At 45.4% G+C, this 16,832-nt stretch overlaps 1 protein-coding gene across 1 annotated transcript in view; it reads right to left on the reverse strand.

Moving 5' to 3' along the window:
• Nucleotides 1-1,038: 1,038 nt before the first annotated feature.
• Nucleotides 1,039-16,832, reverse strand: part of camkmt (calmodulin-lysine N-methyltransferase) — a gene marked incomplete at both ends in the record, with an annotated part of 33,026 nt that continues 17,232 nt past the window's right edge. The window contains 2 exons of the mRNA XM_084470679.1: nt 1,039-1,168; nt 15,347-15,421. Coding sequence (XP_084326805.1) covers nt 1,039-1,168; nt 15,347-15,421 — 205 coding nt within the window. The remainder of the gene's footprint in view (nt 1,169-15,346; nt 15,422-16,832) is intronic.

The following is a 16,832-nucleotide window of genomic DNA, read 5'->3' on the forward strand; positions in this document are numbered from 1 at the left end:
GTGATCAGCTGGCTGGCTGGTGGAGAGGGATGCTGCCCACTAGACCATCTAACAGTTTAATACAGGAGGTCTTTAAAGATAGGTATCAAACCATGACAAGAAAGACAGAGATACCATTGATTCAATAAAAGCACTTATAATAATGTTATGTCAATATGGAAATCTGACACTTTCCTCAAACCAAAAAAACACAGGTGCCTCTTTTAGCACACAGCTTCACAATGTGCCTCAAAGTTCAGGTTCAAGTCGATGCTTGTCCCGAGATATGAAAGATGTCACCCTGTCTGACCCCTACTGGATGTGACTTCATGTGTAAAATCAATGATCATGTCTTTTGTCTTGGAGATGGTTAATTAAAGATAGGAGCCCTCGCACCACTTGACAAAGTGGCCTAACAGCGGTTGGCTGGTTTCATTGGCCTGAGGCAACAAAAACAATAGATAAGATAGGCCTTTAGACAAGATAGTCTTATTCTAATAATCTGACATATTTATTGTAAAGGATGAATGATTGGGAGAAGGCACATATTCTTATTGAGAGCCAGTGGAGCAGTTAACTTGGTCAGACAGAGAGTTAGAGAGAGAGGCAGAGAGTTAGAGAGAGAGAGAGAGAGAGAGAGAGAGAGAGAGAGAGAGAGAGAGAGATGGTTACACAGCTCTGTTTACAATTGAAGTGAGTTGAAGATGCAGAATGAGAGAGAGACATTTTCGATTACAGATGGATGTATTCCTACGGCAACAGAAGACATGTGTCAGCATTGGAGAGAGAGAGAGAGAGAGAGAGAGAGAGAGAGAGAGAGAGAGAGAGAGAGAGAGAGAGAGAGAGAGAGAGAGAGAGAGAGAGGAGAGAGAGAGAGAGAGAGAGAGAGAGAGACACACACACACACACACACACACACACACACACACAGACGCAGATAGGGATAGTAATGGCAAGAGATCAGACAATTGCATGTACTGTAAGTTGCTTATAATTTGCATTAAATAATTACATAACATTAAAACTACAGCACTAATCTATTTGTGGGCCAGGGACTTATTATGGCAAAGATAATGAAGGGTATGTATCCACAAGGACACACATACAAAAGACACACACACTTACATTGGGTCGCAGTAATCTTCTTATGGCATCAACCAGGCTGGCCCTGTACTGGTCCAGGAACAAACTAGAGAGAGAGAGAGAGAGAGAGAGAGAGAGAGAGAGAGAGAGAGAGAGAGAGAGAGAGAGAGAGAGAGAGAGACATTTAATGAGTGAAGAATGCTATCCATTGATAGCTGTTCTGGATGGATTTAGTAGTGGGATTTTTTGTATTGCGAAACAAATAAAGAGAAACAAACAAAGAGAAAACAAGCAATACAAATGCTGGGCTGAGATTGACTTCTTTGTTGCTTCCCTCTTTAGTGTCATTGTTAATCCACCTTGGCTGCTTTTCAAAATGCTGAAAGAGCTGCAAAACATCAAAGTGTTGTGCAATAAACACACACACGTACCGACAGACACACACACAGGTGCGTTGTGTGTGGAGTATTAAAAGTTTTCGATCACTTTGAACCTAAGCTCAATTAATATTGTATTAATTAATATTTAAATGATATTTAAACAAACTATAACTAAGGGGTAAAGCCAAATGAATTTACAATTAATTAAACATTAAAGGGGACATGAACTCAAAATCAGTTATTTGGGGTTTTAGATCTACTACTTAGGAACCATTTAGTCATTGTTAATTGTCCAAATTTTTTCCTATTTCTCTGCCATCAAGTTTGTTAACTTTCCACTAGGCTCTGCATGCAGGTAGGATGTGTGTGTGTGTGTGTGTGTGTGTGTGTGGAGCTGTGTGGGCATAGGTTGATGGCCATGTCCAAGGGAGGTTAAAACTTCCCAGACACCTATAGTATATATAGTATATATAGTATATCCCCACTGTGTGTGTGTGTGTGTGTGTGTGTGTGTGTGTGTGTGTGTGTGTGTGTGTGATTTTGATGTGTGCATCCTAGTGAGGGATAAGCTTCAGAGACTCATTGTAGAAGGCGTGTCTCAAGCACAAAGACGGTACTTGCTTAAAAAGGTATACCTAGCTATAGATCACAGCTTACAGGTAAAGGTTCTTTTACATTGAACCTGATTGTTCATTGCGTTTTTTTCCCACGTCAATAAAATAATAAACAAAACATGGAACTGAAGTTGATGAACTGTTACTGTACACAGACACAGTGATTTCCATTTTGCAAAAAAGGGACATTATTTGATCGCACCAATTCAATTTTTCACTTTTCATGTGAATTAATTTGTTTAACCAATTAGGGGGTATCAGACTTCTACATTTTTCACACACGGTCCTCTACTGCATCCATAGTGGTAAACTACCATCATAGACCTATAATAATCACTCTGTTATATGTATTGATCATAGTGGTGAACTACCATCATAGACCTATACCAATCACTACCTGTTATATGTATTGATCATTCATAGTGGTAACATATAATTATAGCTATCTGTTGAATTGATGATTCATCTCAATTGTAGTCGGGCTAACAGCCAATGTTTACTTGCACTGTGTTACGTGAATATAGGCTTCTTTTGATAACATGATACATGATAGATATTAAAGGGTCAAACTCGGGTTAGGCAAACATAACAATTCTTATTTTCATGGGAGTATACACTAATCATACTTATGAATTTTATATTCCATTTATGCCAAGTCTGTTCCGTTAGATGCCAATCATTTTTACAAAGTGCACCTTTAACTACTTGGACGCCAGTGTCAGTGTCAGTCTGTGTGTGTGTTTGTGTTGGTCGCCTGCGAGTGTGCACGCCATATTTGGGAAAGACTTTCCGCAAAGAATATCTCTTTTTTTCCTTTCCTGTATCGGGATATCGTGATATATTGGACGATGTTCCTCCAATATGTCCTCCTGCTTATTTCCTATTTCCTCCTGCTTCTCCCTGGCCAAGAAGCAGACAGGATGAGAGGAACAGGAAACAGGAGCTGGTTCCTTTCTTATCCACTAACCAGGTCTAATCCACTAACCAGGTCTTATCCACTAACCAGGTCTAATCCACTAACCAGGTCTAATCCACTAACCAGGTCTTATCCACTAACCAGGTCTAATCCACTAACCAGGTCTAATCCACTAACCAGGTCTAATCCACTAACCAGGTCTTATCCACTAACCAGGTCTTATCCACTAACCAGGTCTGATCCACTAACCAGGTCTGATCCACTAACCAGGTCTGATCCACTAACCAGGTCTTATCCACTAACCAGGTCTGATCCACTAACCAGGTCTGATCCACTAACCAGGTCTTATCCACTAACCAGGTCTTATCCACTAACCAGGTCTAATCCACTAACCAGGTCTTATCCACTAACCAGGTCTAATCCACTAACCAGGTCTAATCCACTAACCAGGTCTAATCCACTAACCAGGTCTTATCCACTAACCAGGTCTTCAACAGCTCTGATCTGAATCAACCAACCAGGATCCTTTCAATATCAAGCTCATGATTTGATATATATTATTATTATTATCATTTTTAGCTGTATTGTTACTGTAGTATAGTGGGCTAGGCAGCCCATGACAATGCTGCGTCCTGATAGCCAATCAGGTTGGACTTGGGGTTCTGGGGGTTGTTCATAAGTAGAGTGGATGCACCAGTGTTATACGGCAGTGAACGTATCATGTAACCTGTACGTGTCTTATACAATATAAAAGTCAACTTGCTAGTACACACGGCTTGGTGGAGTCAGTTCCTTTCGGGACATGGTATGGTGTCAGAAGAGGCCATACGATGAACGTCGTCAACGGGGTTGGGAGTTGACGGCTAGAGTGAACCTCCTCGTCCCAAACAGCCCACAAATCGAGTTTTAGTTCAAGCCAACACGGCACTTTTAACCAAAACCAAACAGATAGTAACTTACTACTAAATGATGAGTCAGAAGATCGGAAAATAGCAGTGGTGCTACACTGCATTGGTGAGGATGCCTTGGAGATGTACAATACGCTGGATATTCCCTATAAAGATGCGGAGGACAAAAAAATGGAAGAGGTGATAAAAGCTTTTGAAAATGACTGCGCACCACAACGTAACACTGTGTTTGAAAGACACCGGTTCTGGGCACATCAGTTTAATGAACACACAGGCATTGATAAGTTTGTCACAGAACTGAGGCAGAGAGAACGCACGTGTGAGTTCAAAGAGACTGAGGACTTGATGATAAGGGACAAAAATAGGTTTCAGTGTGTCAGATGCAAGACTTGGCTGGCTAGTTTCTGATTGATCTCTTACTAAGGCAATTGACATATGCCGTGCAAAGGAAGTTACAACAGCTCAGGCTGAACTCATGTCGACCAGTGGAGGCACAGAGCAGGCAGTGCTCGCAGTAGAAAGACATGCCCACCAACGTCAGGTAACCCCATCGAGATCAAGCTTCCGCTCCACCAACGAGCAGCAGGAGAAGACCTGCGACAGATGTGGGAAAATGCACAAACACAGGAACTGCCCCGCATTCAACGTGGACTGTAGAAAATGCGGTAAGCGAAAGCACTTTGCGGCTGTTTGCCGTTCGGCACCCGATGTAGCACCCATTGACACTGAGACCATGGGTGTAGACACCCTGTTTATGGGCGCTATAACACAAGCACAGGCCCGCCCAAAAGACACTGGCTGGCACACAGCGCTACGACTGGGGGGTCAAATAGTGAATTTCAAGATTGACACAGGGGCTGAAGCAAATGTGCTGCCACAAGCAATAGCAGCTAAAATGGCCAAACAACACAGGATGATGAAGGCAGACACTGTACTTGTAGCATATGGCGGTGCCCGCGTCAAGCCCAAGGGTGTTCTGAATCGACATGTTCACTCCAAACACAAGCAGGCCTTCCTACCATTCTATGTGACTGACACATCTGACACACCACTACTGGGCAGAGAAGCAGAGTGTGCAACTTAATCTAGTGAGGAAAGTGGAGACGTTGGCACGGCAAGATCCACCGCGTACCAAAGAGGACCTGCTCCAGTGCTATGCTGATGTGTTCAAGGGATTAGGTGAATTTCCATATCGAATCCACGGTTCCGGCTGTTGTACATGGATGCAGGAGAATCCTATTTGCGGTGTTGGATAAACTGAAAGAGACTTTGGATGTTCAAGAGCAGAGGGGTGTGTGTCGTAAAGTGACCAAGCCAACACCATGGGTAAGCAGTCTGGTCATAACCGAAAAGAAAAATGGAACCCTACGGGTGTGTTTGGACCCGAGGGACCTCAACAAAGCTCAGGCAACACTATTCCATACCCACACCTGAGGATGTACAATGCAAGCTCCCAGGCAAAAGTGTTTTTACGATTCTTGATGAAAAAGACGGCTATTGGCAGATAAAACTGAATTTACAAGGCTACCTTTTGGAATCAATAGCGTGAGGTGTTTCAGCGGATCAACACAGAGAGTTTTGGCGACATCGCTGGAGTTCATATTATCGCAGATGACATGATAATAGCAGCAGCCACAAAGGACGAACATGATCGCATCTCACAGCAAGTGATGGACAGAGCTGCCAGACTCAATGTACAATGTACAAGTTCAATCCAGACAAAATTCAGTACATGGTGAGTGAGGTGAAATTCATGGGACACATAATCAGTGCAGACGGGGTCGGAGCGGACATCTCCAAAGTGACGGCAATCACAGAGATGCCCCCACCTGCAGACAAAAAGGGCCTACAGAGGCTGCTGGGCATGACTCGATTTCTTGCCCAGTACATACCACATGAAGCCACTCTCACTGCACCTCTCAGAACATTGCTCAGAAAGGACATTATGTGGCAGTGGCAACCAGAGCACCAAGTAGCACTGGACAGACTGAAAGCGATCTCCAGCGCGCCAAGTTCTTCAATCCATGAGAGGAGATTGAAGTACAGGCTGACTCATCCAAAGATGGCCTTGGAGCGGTGCTGATGCAAGATAAACATCCGGTGGCTTTTGCGTCCAGGGCCCTATCTGCGGCTGAATTATGCTCAGATTGAAAAGGAACTCTTGGCCATAGTGTTTGCACTGAAGAAGTTTCATCAATATGTGTATGGTACCAGAGTTTAAGTCCAGTCTGATCACAAGCCCCTTGAGGGTATAATTACCAAGCCTATCGGCAGGGCGCCTGCACGCCTGCAAAGAACGCTCCTCCAGATACAAAAGTATGACATTGCTATCACCTATACCCCTGGCAAGCAGATGGCTGTGGCTGACACACTTTCCAGGGCTGTCCAACCAATGGAAGAGATCAGCCTGACAGAGGCGGTGGGGATGGGTCTATCATGGAACAACTGTAGACCGCAACAGAGAAAGAAAGTGAGATGCAGAGTGGCTTGGTGGAGTCAATTCCTTTCGGGACATGATAGTTATTGCCTATCATTACCTAGTTATTGCCTATTATAGGGGCTGAATGAACAGACAGACACTTGACAGACAGTTTACATCCACACCGCACCAACCTTGTATGAATGACAACAGCAGCAGAGAGCTTCCACTTATTATTACAACATTCAGCCTAACTGAGGAAAATATTTAATTTCTTAAGCAGGTCTTGAATGAAAAAAAAAACTGTTAGCAACAAATTGAACAAATCTCATTGGATGATAATGTAGAAGTTAGCATTTCTCTGACTGCAGTATAGTATAGTACAATTAAATGGGAGCAAAACATTATATATTTTACATTAGGACCCAGGGTATCCAGCCATGGGCTTTCTCTCATCCAGAAACTAACAGCTTCCATTATGTGCAGCTATAACACCTTGCACTGCAACCACAATGATTCATTTTTTAATACAGACGTGAATTTGATTATTCTCTAGTGGGTTGTTTATATTGTGTGTGTATTTCTATGTGTGTGTGTGGGGGTCAGCGCGTACGTGGTTCAGAGTGTGTTGTGCGTGTGTGTGTGTGGTCCTATTATCACAGATGGGTGGTGAGTATTTAACTCAAATGCAACAATACAGTGCAGATTTGGCCTGTTGCCTGAGCATGTGACCACAGGGTCATCTGGATATAAATAAATATGTATAAGCATACAGAAACACCTGACATGGTAGGATGTGGAGCCAAAGTGCGTGTCCATTCCTCTTGCTCTATCTCCAGTCAGACTGAAGCACCGCCCTGTTTGTGAAGCCACTCCCTTCTACTTCCTCTAATGGCCTGTAGGGGGTTCACAGGGGTGGAGAGGCGCCATTCATATTATTAGGACAAATGTGATGCTATTCTCCTAATGTGAAATCGACATCTTCCTAACTGGAGTGTGTAAAACCATGGAGGACAAGTGATTTAGAGATTTAGTGTCAAGGACTTACAAATAACTATACTATCTATGGTCTATATACTGATCTGAATTACTAGCAGATAGCTTTAAATGTCCGTGCCACATACTACAACCCTCATTTAAACTGCTTACTACCCAAACGTCCAATGTCTCCAAACTTACTATGTACACTGATTGATTAGAGATTAAAACCAAAAACACGGGCTGTAAACCGACAGCTTAGCACACCCTACAACACATAGAAGCCGTCTAGATAACCATGGCAACCACATAGAAAACCCTAGCAACCCCATACAACACCATATAAACCTCCTAAAAGGTCCTAGCAACCACCTAGAAGACCCTAGCAACCACCGTAAACCCCATAGAAACCCACATAGTACACCGTAGATACAACCCGGAACACCCTAGCAACCACCTACATCATCCTAGCCAACACCTAGAAAACCATATAAACCATCGGGAGCAACCTAGCAACCACAAAGAACAACCTTTCTGCCATCTACAACACAACTGAAACCAGAGCACCCTAGCAACTACCCAGTACACCGTAGCAACCACCTAGGCACAACAGAAAACACCTAGAACACCCTAGCAACCACCCAGAACACCAGGACCTAGCGCACTATGGCTGTGTCCCAATTCAGGGGCAATTCAAGGACGCGGCCTATGAAGGTGTGCCCTTCGTAGACCGCGAAGGCCACACCGAAGGCCAAACGAGCGTTGTGGAATGAGACGGTCTAGCCTACGGAGCATTTCCAGATTGCGTAACCAGCCGTTAACGTCCTTTACCTTGCGTGACCACGCGCCGCTCCTGTCTCCTAGCAACCCTGACAGCTGCGGTTCAAACCGGACAGCGGAGGAGAATTATGGAGCCAGAAATTATCATTTTATTTGTTATGTTTTATCTTTTATTGGAGGAGTGGGTGAAGATTCACCGGCAGTCCTTCAAATCCGGCGATCCCTTCAAAATCCGGGAAAAGAAGGCTGCATATCTCGGCCGCATTTGAAGGAGCCTTCGAAACGGGACGGCACTTGACGCGCCGCTGTGACCTAAGCGGTCTTCAAATGCGTCCTTCGAAGGATGAGGCCCCTGAACTGAGACGCAGCCGTAATGAATCACCTAGAACCCTCTATTAACCACACAGAACACCAGGACCTAGCGCACTATCAACCACCTAGAACCCTCTATTAACCACACAGAACACCATAGCAACAACCCAGAATTAGGAATGGGAATTCATTAAATGTTATTGATATTAATGGCAATATCGATTCAGATTATCTGTATGTTTCTTTATCAATTCCCTTATCGATTTCTTATACATTTTCAGGCCTCCATTTTCAATACAACTGTTATATTTGTTCTCTGTACAGCAAGAGTGAAAGGGTTTTGCTGGCTGTGAGCTGATGGAGTCGAGAAGACTGTAGCCTGAGAGCTAGCTGTAGCCTGAGAGCTAGCTGTAGCCTGAGAGCTATCTGTAGCCTGAGAGCTAGCTGTAGCCTGAGAGCTAGCTGTAGCCTGAGAGCTATCTGTAGCCTGAGAGCTAGCTGTAGCCTGAGAGCTAGCTGTAGCCTGAGAGCTAGCTGTAGCCTGAGAGCTATCTGTAGCCTGAGAGCTAGCTGTAGCCTGAGAGCTAGCTTTACAATGGTCTGGCTGTTATAATCTAGAAAGACTGAAATGAGAGAATATTGTAAAGCATTCATTTTCATTTAGGATTTTTCAGTATTAGAAAATCAGCAAAGCCTGCCTGCATGGAGCTAATGTTTTTATAACATAATTACCCTCGGTAAGAAAAGCGTTGCTCGGTCTAGGGTAGGGATGGAACAAATACCAAAATATTATCTTCAAACACACAGCCTAAATCTCAGCGAGTAGGCTATTTGATTAAATGTTTTGTCAGCGCCTTTTGTTTTTTCAAAAAAGTAGTTTTCTCTCATTAAACCTCATCAAAGTCAGTTTTAAATTGGCCACAGGTACATTGAAATTGGCCTATTTGATATAAATATTGACCGAAAAGAGGTTACCTTGGTGTAGAAGCCCTCCTCTGCAGGTCTGGACACAGACAGGGCGCTGCGTCTTCAGCGTGGATATCTGTTGTACCTTATTATACATTTCCAATATCTATCTTAAAGAAATATCAGCGTTCAAACTGCGTAAGCTTCCATTGAGCGCTTTGGTTGTTTCACACACCACGGCTCTTCACTGGGTGTTGATGTCGGCGCTCGTTACTGAGAATCTATCTGACACAGCTAACATCAGCTAACATCAGCTAACATCAGCTAACATCATCTAACATCATCTAACATCAGCTAACATCAGCTAACATCTAACATCAGCTAACATCATCTAACATCAGCTAACATCAGCTAACATCATCTAACATCAGCTAACATCAGCTAACATCAGCTAACATCAGCTAACATCATCTAACATCAGCTAACATCAGCTAACATCTAACATCAGCTAACATCAGCTAACATCAGCTAACATCTAACATCAGCTAACATCAGCTAACATCAGCTAACATCAGCTAACATCATCTAACATCAGCTAACATCAGCTAACATCAGCTAACATCAGCTAACATCATGGTGTACGATCTGGTTCTGGAGCACACATTCACACCCCGTGTTGCCGGTATCGATCACATGAGCTGATGAGCTGATGAGCTAGGTGACTCAATGGACCAGACCATGTGGAACCGGTTCACAACTGGAACCGGTTCTCAATTCTAATCCCTACTGTGGCAACCCGGCCTCGTCACAATCAACGTGATGCAGAGCACCTGAGGAGCCGGGAGGAAGCTGCTCAGAAGGCTTCCTCAGCCGTTCAGGGCTCTCTGGTGGCTGGGTGGACGGAGAGTCCAGCCGTCGTGGCTGCGCCACGCAATCATCTTTGAGTTCTTTTATAAGAAAGACTAATTAAGTTTGATTAAACGAGCCGTTGTGGCTGAACACCCAAGTGATTCGAGTGCTGATTCAAGCGAGGTGGTTCACTCCCCGAGGCGGACGCCACACTACCTAGAGCACCCTAGCAACCAACTCCAACACCAAAACAACCACATAGGTGACCCTAGCAACCAACTCCAACACCAAAACAACCACATAGGTGACCCTAGCAACCAACTCCAACACCAAAACAACCACATAGGTGACCCTAGCAACCAACTCCAACACCAAAACAACCACATAGGTGACCCTAGCAACCAACTCCAACACCAAAACAACCACATAGGTGACCCTAGCAACCAACTCCAACACCAAAACAACCACATAGGTGACCCTAGCAACCAACTCCAACACCAAAACAACCACATAGGTGACCCTAGCAACCAACTCCAACACCAAAACAACCACATAGGTGACCCTAGCAACCAACTCCAACACCAAAACAACCACATAGGTGACCCTAGCAACCAACTCCAACACCAAAACAACCACATAGGTGACCCTAGCAACCAACTCCAACACCAAAACAACCACATAGGTGACCCTAGCAACCAACTCCAACACCAAAACAACCACATAGGTGACCCTAGCAACCAACTCCAACACCAAAACAACCACATAGGTGACCCTAGCAACCAACTCCAACACCAAAACAACCACATAGGTGACCCTAGCAACCAACTCCAACACCAAAACAACCACATAGGTGACCCTAGCAACCAACTCCAACACCAAAACAACCACATAGGTGACCCTAGCAACCAACTCCAACACCAAAACAACCACATAGGTGACCCTAGCAACCAACTCCAACACCAAAACAACCACATAGGTGACCCTAGCAACCAACTCCAACACCAAAACAACCACATAGGTGACCCTAGCAACCAACTCCAACACCAAAACAACCACATAGGTGACCCTAGCAACCAACTCCAACACCAAAACAACCACATAGGTGACCCTAGCAACCAACTCCAACACCAAAACAACCACATGGATGACCCTAGCAATCACCAAGAATACCCTAGCAACCCCCCAGAACACCATAGAAACCACCTGGAGCCCCCTAGCAACCCCCCAGAACACCATAGAAACCACCTGGGGCCCCCTAGCAACCCCCCAGTACACCATAGAAACCAACAAGAAACCAACCATTCAGATCAGACAACCTGGTCACAGACAAATGTCACAAGCCTAAAACCCATAGAGTCACTTTATAAACAGACATTAAAAACACTTGATCAAAATCCCAACCGTTGCTATCATTGCCATATAGTTCAAAAATACAACCTTGTCAACTTCGAAAGCTTCAAATATTTTGCAGATGTATGTCTCTCTTTTAAGGTGCACACCACTGCAACAGTTCATGGATCGAAGGGAAAGTGGTGACAGAACAACAAGAGCAACTACAAGAGGGACTGTGAGGTCCCATTCAGACGTAAAACAGTCTTCTCTGTTAGAGCCTCCCATCACTGGAATCACCTCCCTACCCAACTAAGACTGTGACCTTCAAACTTAACCTCAAAAGATGGCTTAAAGCAAATCAAATATGTAATCACTAGCTTCACGTGACTAGTATTACTCCTCTTGTAGTTCTGTCCCCCATATTGTGTTTACTATATTGTGTTTACTTATTCTTGTATTGTACTGTATATGTTTCTGTACGCAAGTTTTTACTACCATTACCTTGTTTAACAACCTGCCCAGGGACTACAGATGAAAATTTGCCTATGGCTAACTCTGGCCCATTTACACTTCATGTGAAAACTGATGTGTTGATTAATGTGCACTGTCCCAGTTAAATAAACAAATAAAAAATAAAAAAATCAATAGCAACTGGGCACCGCAGCAACCATCCAAAGCAACGCATTACACCCTAGTAGCCACGAACCACAGCACGTTTCCCTACGGTCCATTCTCAATACACCGTGTACCACTAACTTTATGTTCAGCTGCACACCACAGTTTCCTCTGAAATTATACTTTTTCTAGTTGTGTATCATTAACTCTCCACTGGTACAAAGAATTCTCTTTGTCAACTAAGTAAAAACAGACACACACACACACACACACACACACACACACACACACACACACACACACACTTTTATCTCACGCCCACACACAAGCAGCTTATGGAGGCAGCAGGCACCCAGTGTCCCAGCCAAGGATTCTCTGCCACCCACATAATGCCCTCTGCAGGAATCCTGCCTGCCTCGCTTTTCTCACACACACACACACACACACACACACACACACACGCACGCACGCATGCAAACACACACACACACACGCACGCACACACAGGCACGCACACACACACACACAAACACACGCACACACTCCCACACTTTGTAGGGAAAAGCACGCAAGACTACAGGATACAGTACCTAACTGAAAGAATGATCATTGTCATCTGAAAGATAATAGCTGGCACTAGTCGAAAACATTTGAACAATCAAACTATTCTTAACTAATTATTCTCCCAGATCATCTCATCTTACAATTCTGGAAGCTTATGTTTGTCGTATGTTGAACCCACAACTTTTTAAAAAGGAAAGGAAATGCCTGCAAATGGTCTTGCCTGTAATTACATACTTGCTTGCATTGCATGTTAAATATTGGCAAGTGCAATTCTTCCATTTGAACTATATTGCATTTGGACATTCAACTGTTACATGAGACTCAGGAGTGTGGTCGCCGGTGTAATGCCATCTTTCTCATAGTCGCTCATAATCCAGAACTCAGTGTTTGGTAGGGTTGAGTGTTACACCGTTTTTTTCTATTGTCAACATTTTCATGTATTCATAACTGCACTTATATGATCATTTCAACCTCAGCCCTGCGTGTTTGAATACGTGGACCAACGTGGAGAAGACCCTAGAAAGGATGTAGTTCACTAACGCTGGATCCTAGGAAACGGCAGTCTCCTGGTGTCTGAGGAGACGAGTGGGGAGGACACATCCCTCTTCTCAGAGTTGATTTCTTGAAAGCTTCTCTAATGACTTGTTTGTTCCAGCATTCCTCTCCTCCACCCTTTATCCTTATCTCCTTTCCTATATCTCCATTAATGTCTGCCCTCTGCACTGCCCTGTGTGGCCTTGTCTCCTCTCTCCTTTCCTCTGCCCTGTATGGCCTTGTCTCCTCTCTCCTTTCCTCTGCCCTGTATGGCCTTGTCTCCTCCTCTCCACTTCATATCCCCTATCCTAGTTTTCCCAATATCCTCTCCCCTCCCTGGCTCCCTGGCTCCCTCCTCCCTCCTCCCTCCTCTCTCCTCTCCTCTCCTCTCCCTACCTCCTCCCTCCTCTCTCCTCTCACCCTTCCTCCTCTCTCCTCTCTCCTCTCCTCTCACCCTCCCTCCTCCCTCCTCTCCTCTCACCCTCCTTCCTCCCTCCTCTCTCCTCTCCTCTCCTCTCACCCTCCCTCCTCCCTCCTCTCTCCTCTCTCCTCTCCTCTCACCCTCCCTCCTCCCTCCTCTCTCCTCTCCTCTCACCCTCCCTCCTCCCTCCTCTCTCCTCTCCTCTCACCCTCCCTCCTCCCTCCTCTCTCCTCTCCTCTCCTCTCCTCTCCCCTCCCTCCTCCTCTCCTCTCTCCTCTCTCCCCTCCCTCCTCCCTCCTCTCTCCTCTCTCCTCTCCTCTCACCCTCCCTCCTCCCTCCTCTCCTCTCTCCCCTCCCTGGCTCCCTCCTCTCTCCTCTCCTCCCTCCTCTCTCCTCTCTCTCAGTGGGTGCTATAATTAACGGGAGTGGAAGCAGAGCTGTTGACCTTTCATCACAACTATGCACCCGCTAATCTGTCAGCCTTCACTCACCAACCGCCCCCCCCCCCCCCTCACAATTATCACTCTCACTCTCCATCTCACTCTCTCTCATATACACACAAACACACGCACACACAGAAGAGGAAACGGACAAACAAACAACACGCGGGTGGATCTTGAAGTACTATAGCCTCTTAACGCCCCCCCCCCACCCCCCTCCCTTTTCCCCCTGGCTTTCATTGCAATTATTTATCTCTGTATATGTCAAGCCTGTTCATAATACCACTGGAAGCCTTCATTCTCTGAGCAGTGCTCTCTCCTGTGCTACCTGACCATTAGCAGCACTGACCACGGCATTCAGACAAGGCCGGCACACCGACGCCACAGAACAACGCACATGCATTAAGACAAATGTATATTGTACTTGTGTGTGTTATGTGTGTATGTGTGTGTGTGCGTGTGCGTGCATGCGTGATTGTGTGTCTGAGTGAGTGAGATAGTGAGTGGGTGAGTATGTGACTGTTCATGTGTGAAGGTGCGTGCGTGTGTGTGTGTGTGCGTGTGCGTGTGCATGTGCATGTGTGTGTGTGTGTGTGTCAGTGTGCGTGTGTGTGTGTGTCAGTGTGCGTGACTATGTGTAATATCTAACATACAAGGGTGTTCATTAAAAAAAAAAAAAAAAATCTAAAAAAAAAAAATCTAAAAAAAAGATGGTCATTTAAACATTTAAAATGCATTGCTACCGGCCAGACCAAGCTAATTATGTGTGTGTGTGTGTGTGTGTGTGTGTGCGTGATCACACATGATCAGAATCCCTTCATTTTGATCAACACTTTAAATCTCATTGGCCAGACATCTACATTTAAGCGCCATGTGTAAGTGCTGTTTATATAAGATCCATCTCGCTGTGTGCTTCTGCGCCCCCATCTCTTTTTTTCATCCTTTGCTCTCTACTTCCTCGTCAAGACGCAATTATTTGCAATTTGCCTAAGTCATCCATTTGCTGGGACACCAAGCATGAAAACGAGGCAATTTGGTGTAAAATGGAGTCAGGCATCTGAGCAGATCTGCATGCTTCCCTCTGCGTGTGTGTCCAAGCGTGTGTGTGTGTGTGTGTGTGTGTGTGTGTGTGTGTGTGTGTGTGTGTGAATATATATGTCCATCCGTCTCGTCATCTGTGTCTGTACGTATATTTGAATGTGTGTGTCCTTGGAAATAAAAACTGGATGTATGCATGCAGGCGTGTGTGTGTGTGTGTGTGTGTGTGTGTGTATATATGTGTGTGTGTGTGTGTGTGTGTGTGTGTGTAGGCCTACCAGTCTGCACACATGATGATGTCAAAATGTCCTTCCAGCGCCGACACGTCTGCCTCGCTGTCCCACCGCACCACCCTGCAGGACACACACGCACACACACACACACACACACACACACACACACACGGCATACAATAGCAGAAGAGCGGAGACCCCGGCAGCCCAGAGGCCCACCCCCCCCCCCCCCCCCCACAGTGTTTGACTAGATGTTGTATCACATGATATCGTTCCCCGTTCCCTTGGTTATGTTTTTAAACGTTCTTACGGCTCCTGTTGCTACTGTGTTTCTCCATCTCATTGTCACCCTCTGTTCACTTGACAACCACTCCTTTCTTGTCTCTCCCTCTCCCTGCCTGACCCCTGCTGGGTCTCGGCTTCAAAGGGAGAGGCAGAGTGAGGCGGGAGGAGAGGGAAGGAGCAGCCATTAGCATCAAAGAGCACTAACTATTTCACCACTTGATATATATATGATGCCCCGGCACACACACACACTATCCATCTTGTTCCACCTCCGTTTAATTCTCCACCTCTCCCTCCCTCAGCGACTGAAAGTCCTCCCCCCCCCCCACCCCCTCTCTTTCTTTGGAGCAGAAAGGGGATTATTAATTAGGCATTATTAACACCCAGTAAACAAAACAGTAGGCACCGCTAGAAACGCAATCTCTCTTCTCAGCAGGAGGGGGCCTAACGTACTTTATATGCCCCCCCCCATCCCCACCCCCCCTTGCACACGCAGACACACACACACACACACACACACACACACACACACACGCACACACACAAACACACCGCAACGCAATGCAAGGAAATGAGACACAGGCGACAGATCCCTCCCCCCTTGTCCAATCACGCGCTGGCCTTCGGCCTGTCTTGCGTTATGCCGATGACAGGAGACGTAATCTGAAAAGAAAACAATCAAAGCAATGCTGCCTAATTATCCTCCCTCCTCTGCCCATGTAAATACACTCGTGGGGGGGGGGGGGGGGGCAAAATGACTTTTGCTGGGAAGAGGTGGAGGAGAAGGAGGAGCAATTAACGCTGTTTTAGCGTGTGCTTTGATGTCGGAGGACTTTGAAGGGATTGAGGTAGGGGTGTGTGTGTGTGTGTGTGTGTGTGTGTGTGTGTGTGTGTGCAGTGAGGTATCCAGGCAAAATGATTCCTTTCGATAGAGATTTGTCATCCAGAAACCTGTCAAAAGTAGCCCTTGAAAAACACCCACTCAAATGCCCAAACACACATAATGCCCGTGCATGTATGAACACACGCACATGCACACTTCTACTAGCACACACACACAAACGCCAAACTTAACAAATGCAATTTCAGTTTTGTAACAAAACAATAAACTCCAGACTATAAGGGTATGTTTCTAAAAGGAGGATTAGTGAATGCAAAGAGATGTGCTCATATAATGTTTTTAAAAACCACTGGTAAGTGTTTGCCAGTGTTGGAGTGTTGACATTGTTCGTAATGACTTCATTAG

The sequence above is a fragment of the Micromesistius poutassou genome (assembly GCF_964030765.1).
Source record: "Micromesistius poutassou genome assembly, chromosome: 7".
Lineage (NCBI taxonomy): Eukaryota > Metazoa > Chordata > Actinopteri > Gadiformes > Gadidae > Micromesistius > Micromesistius poutassou.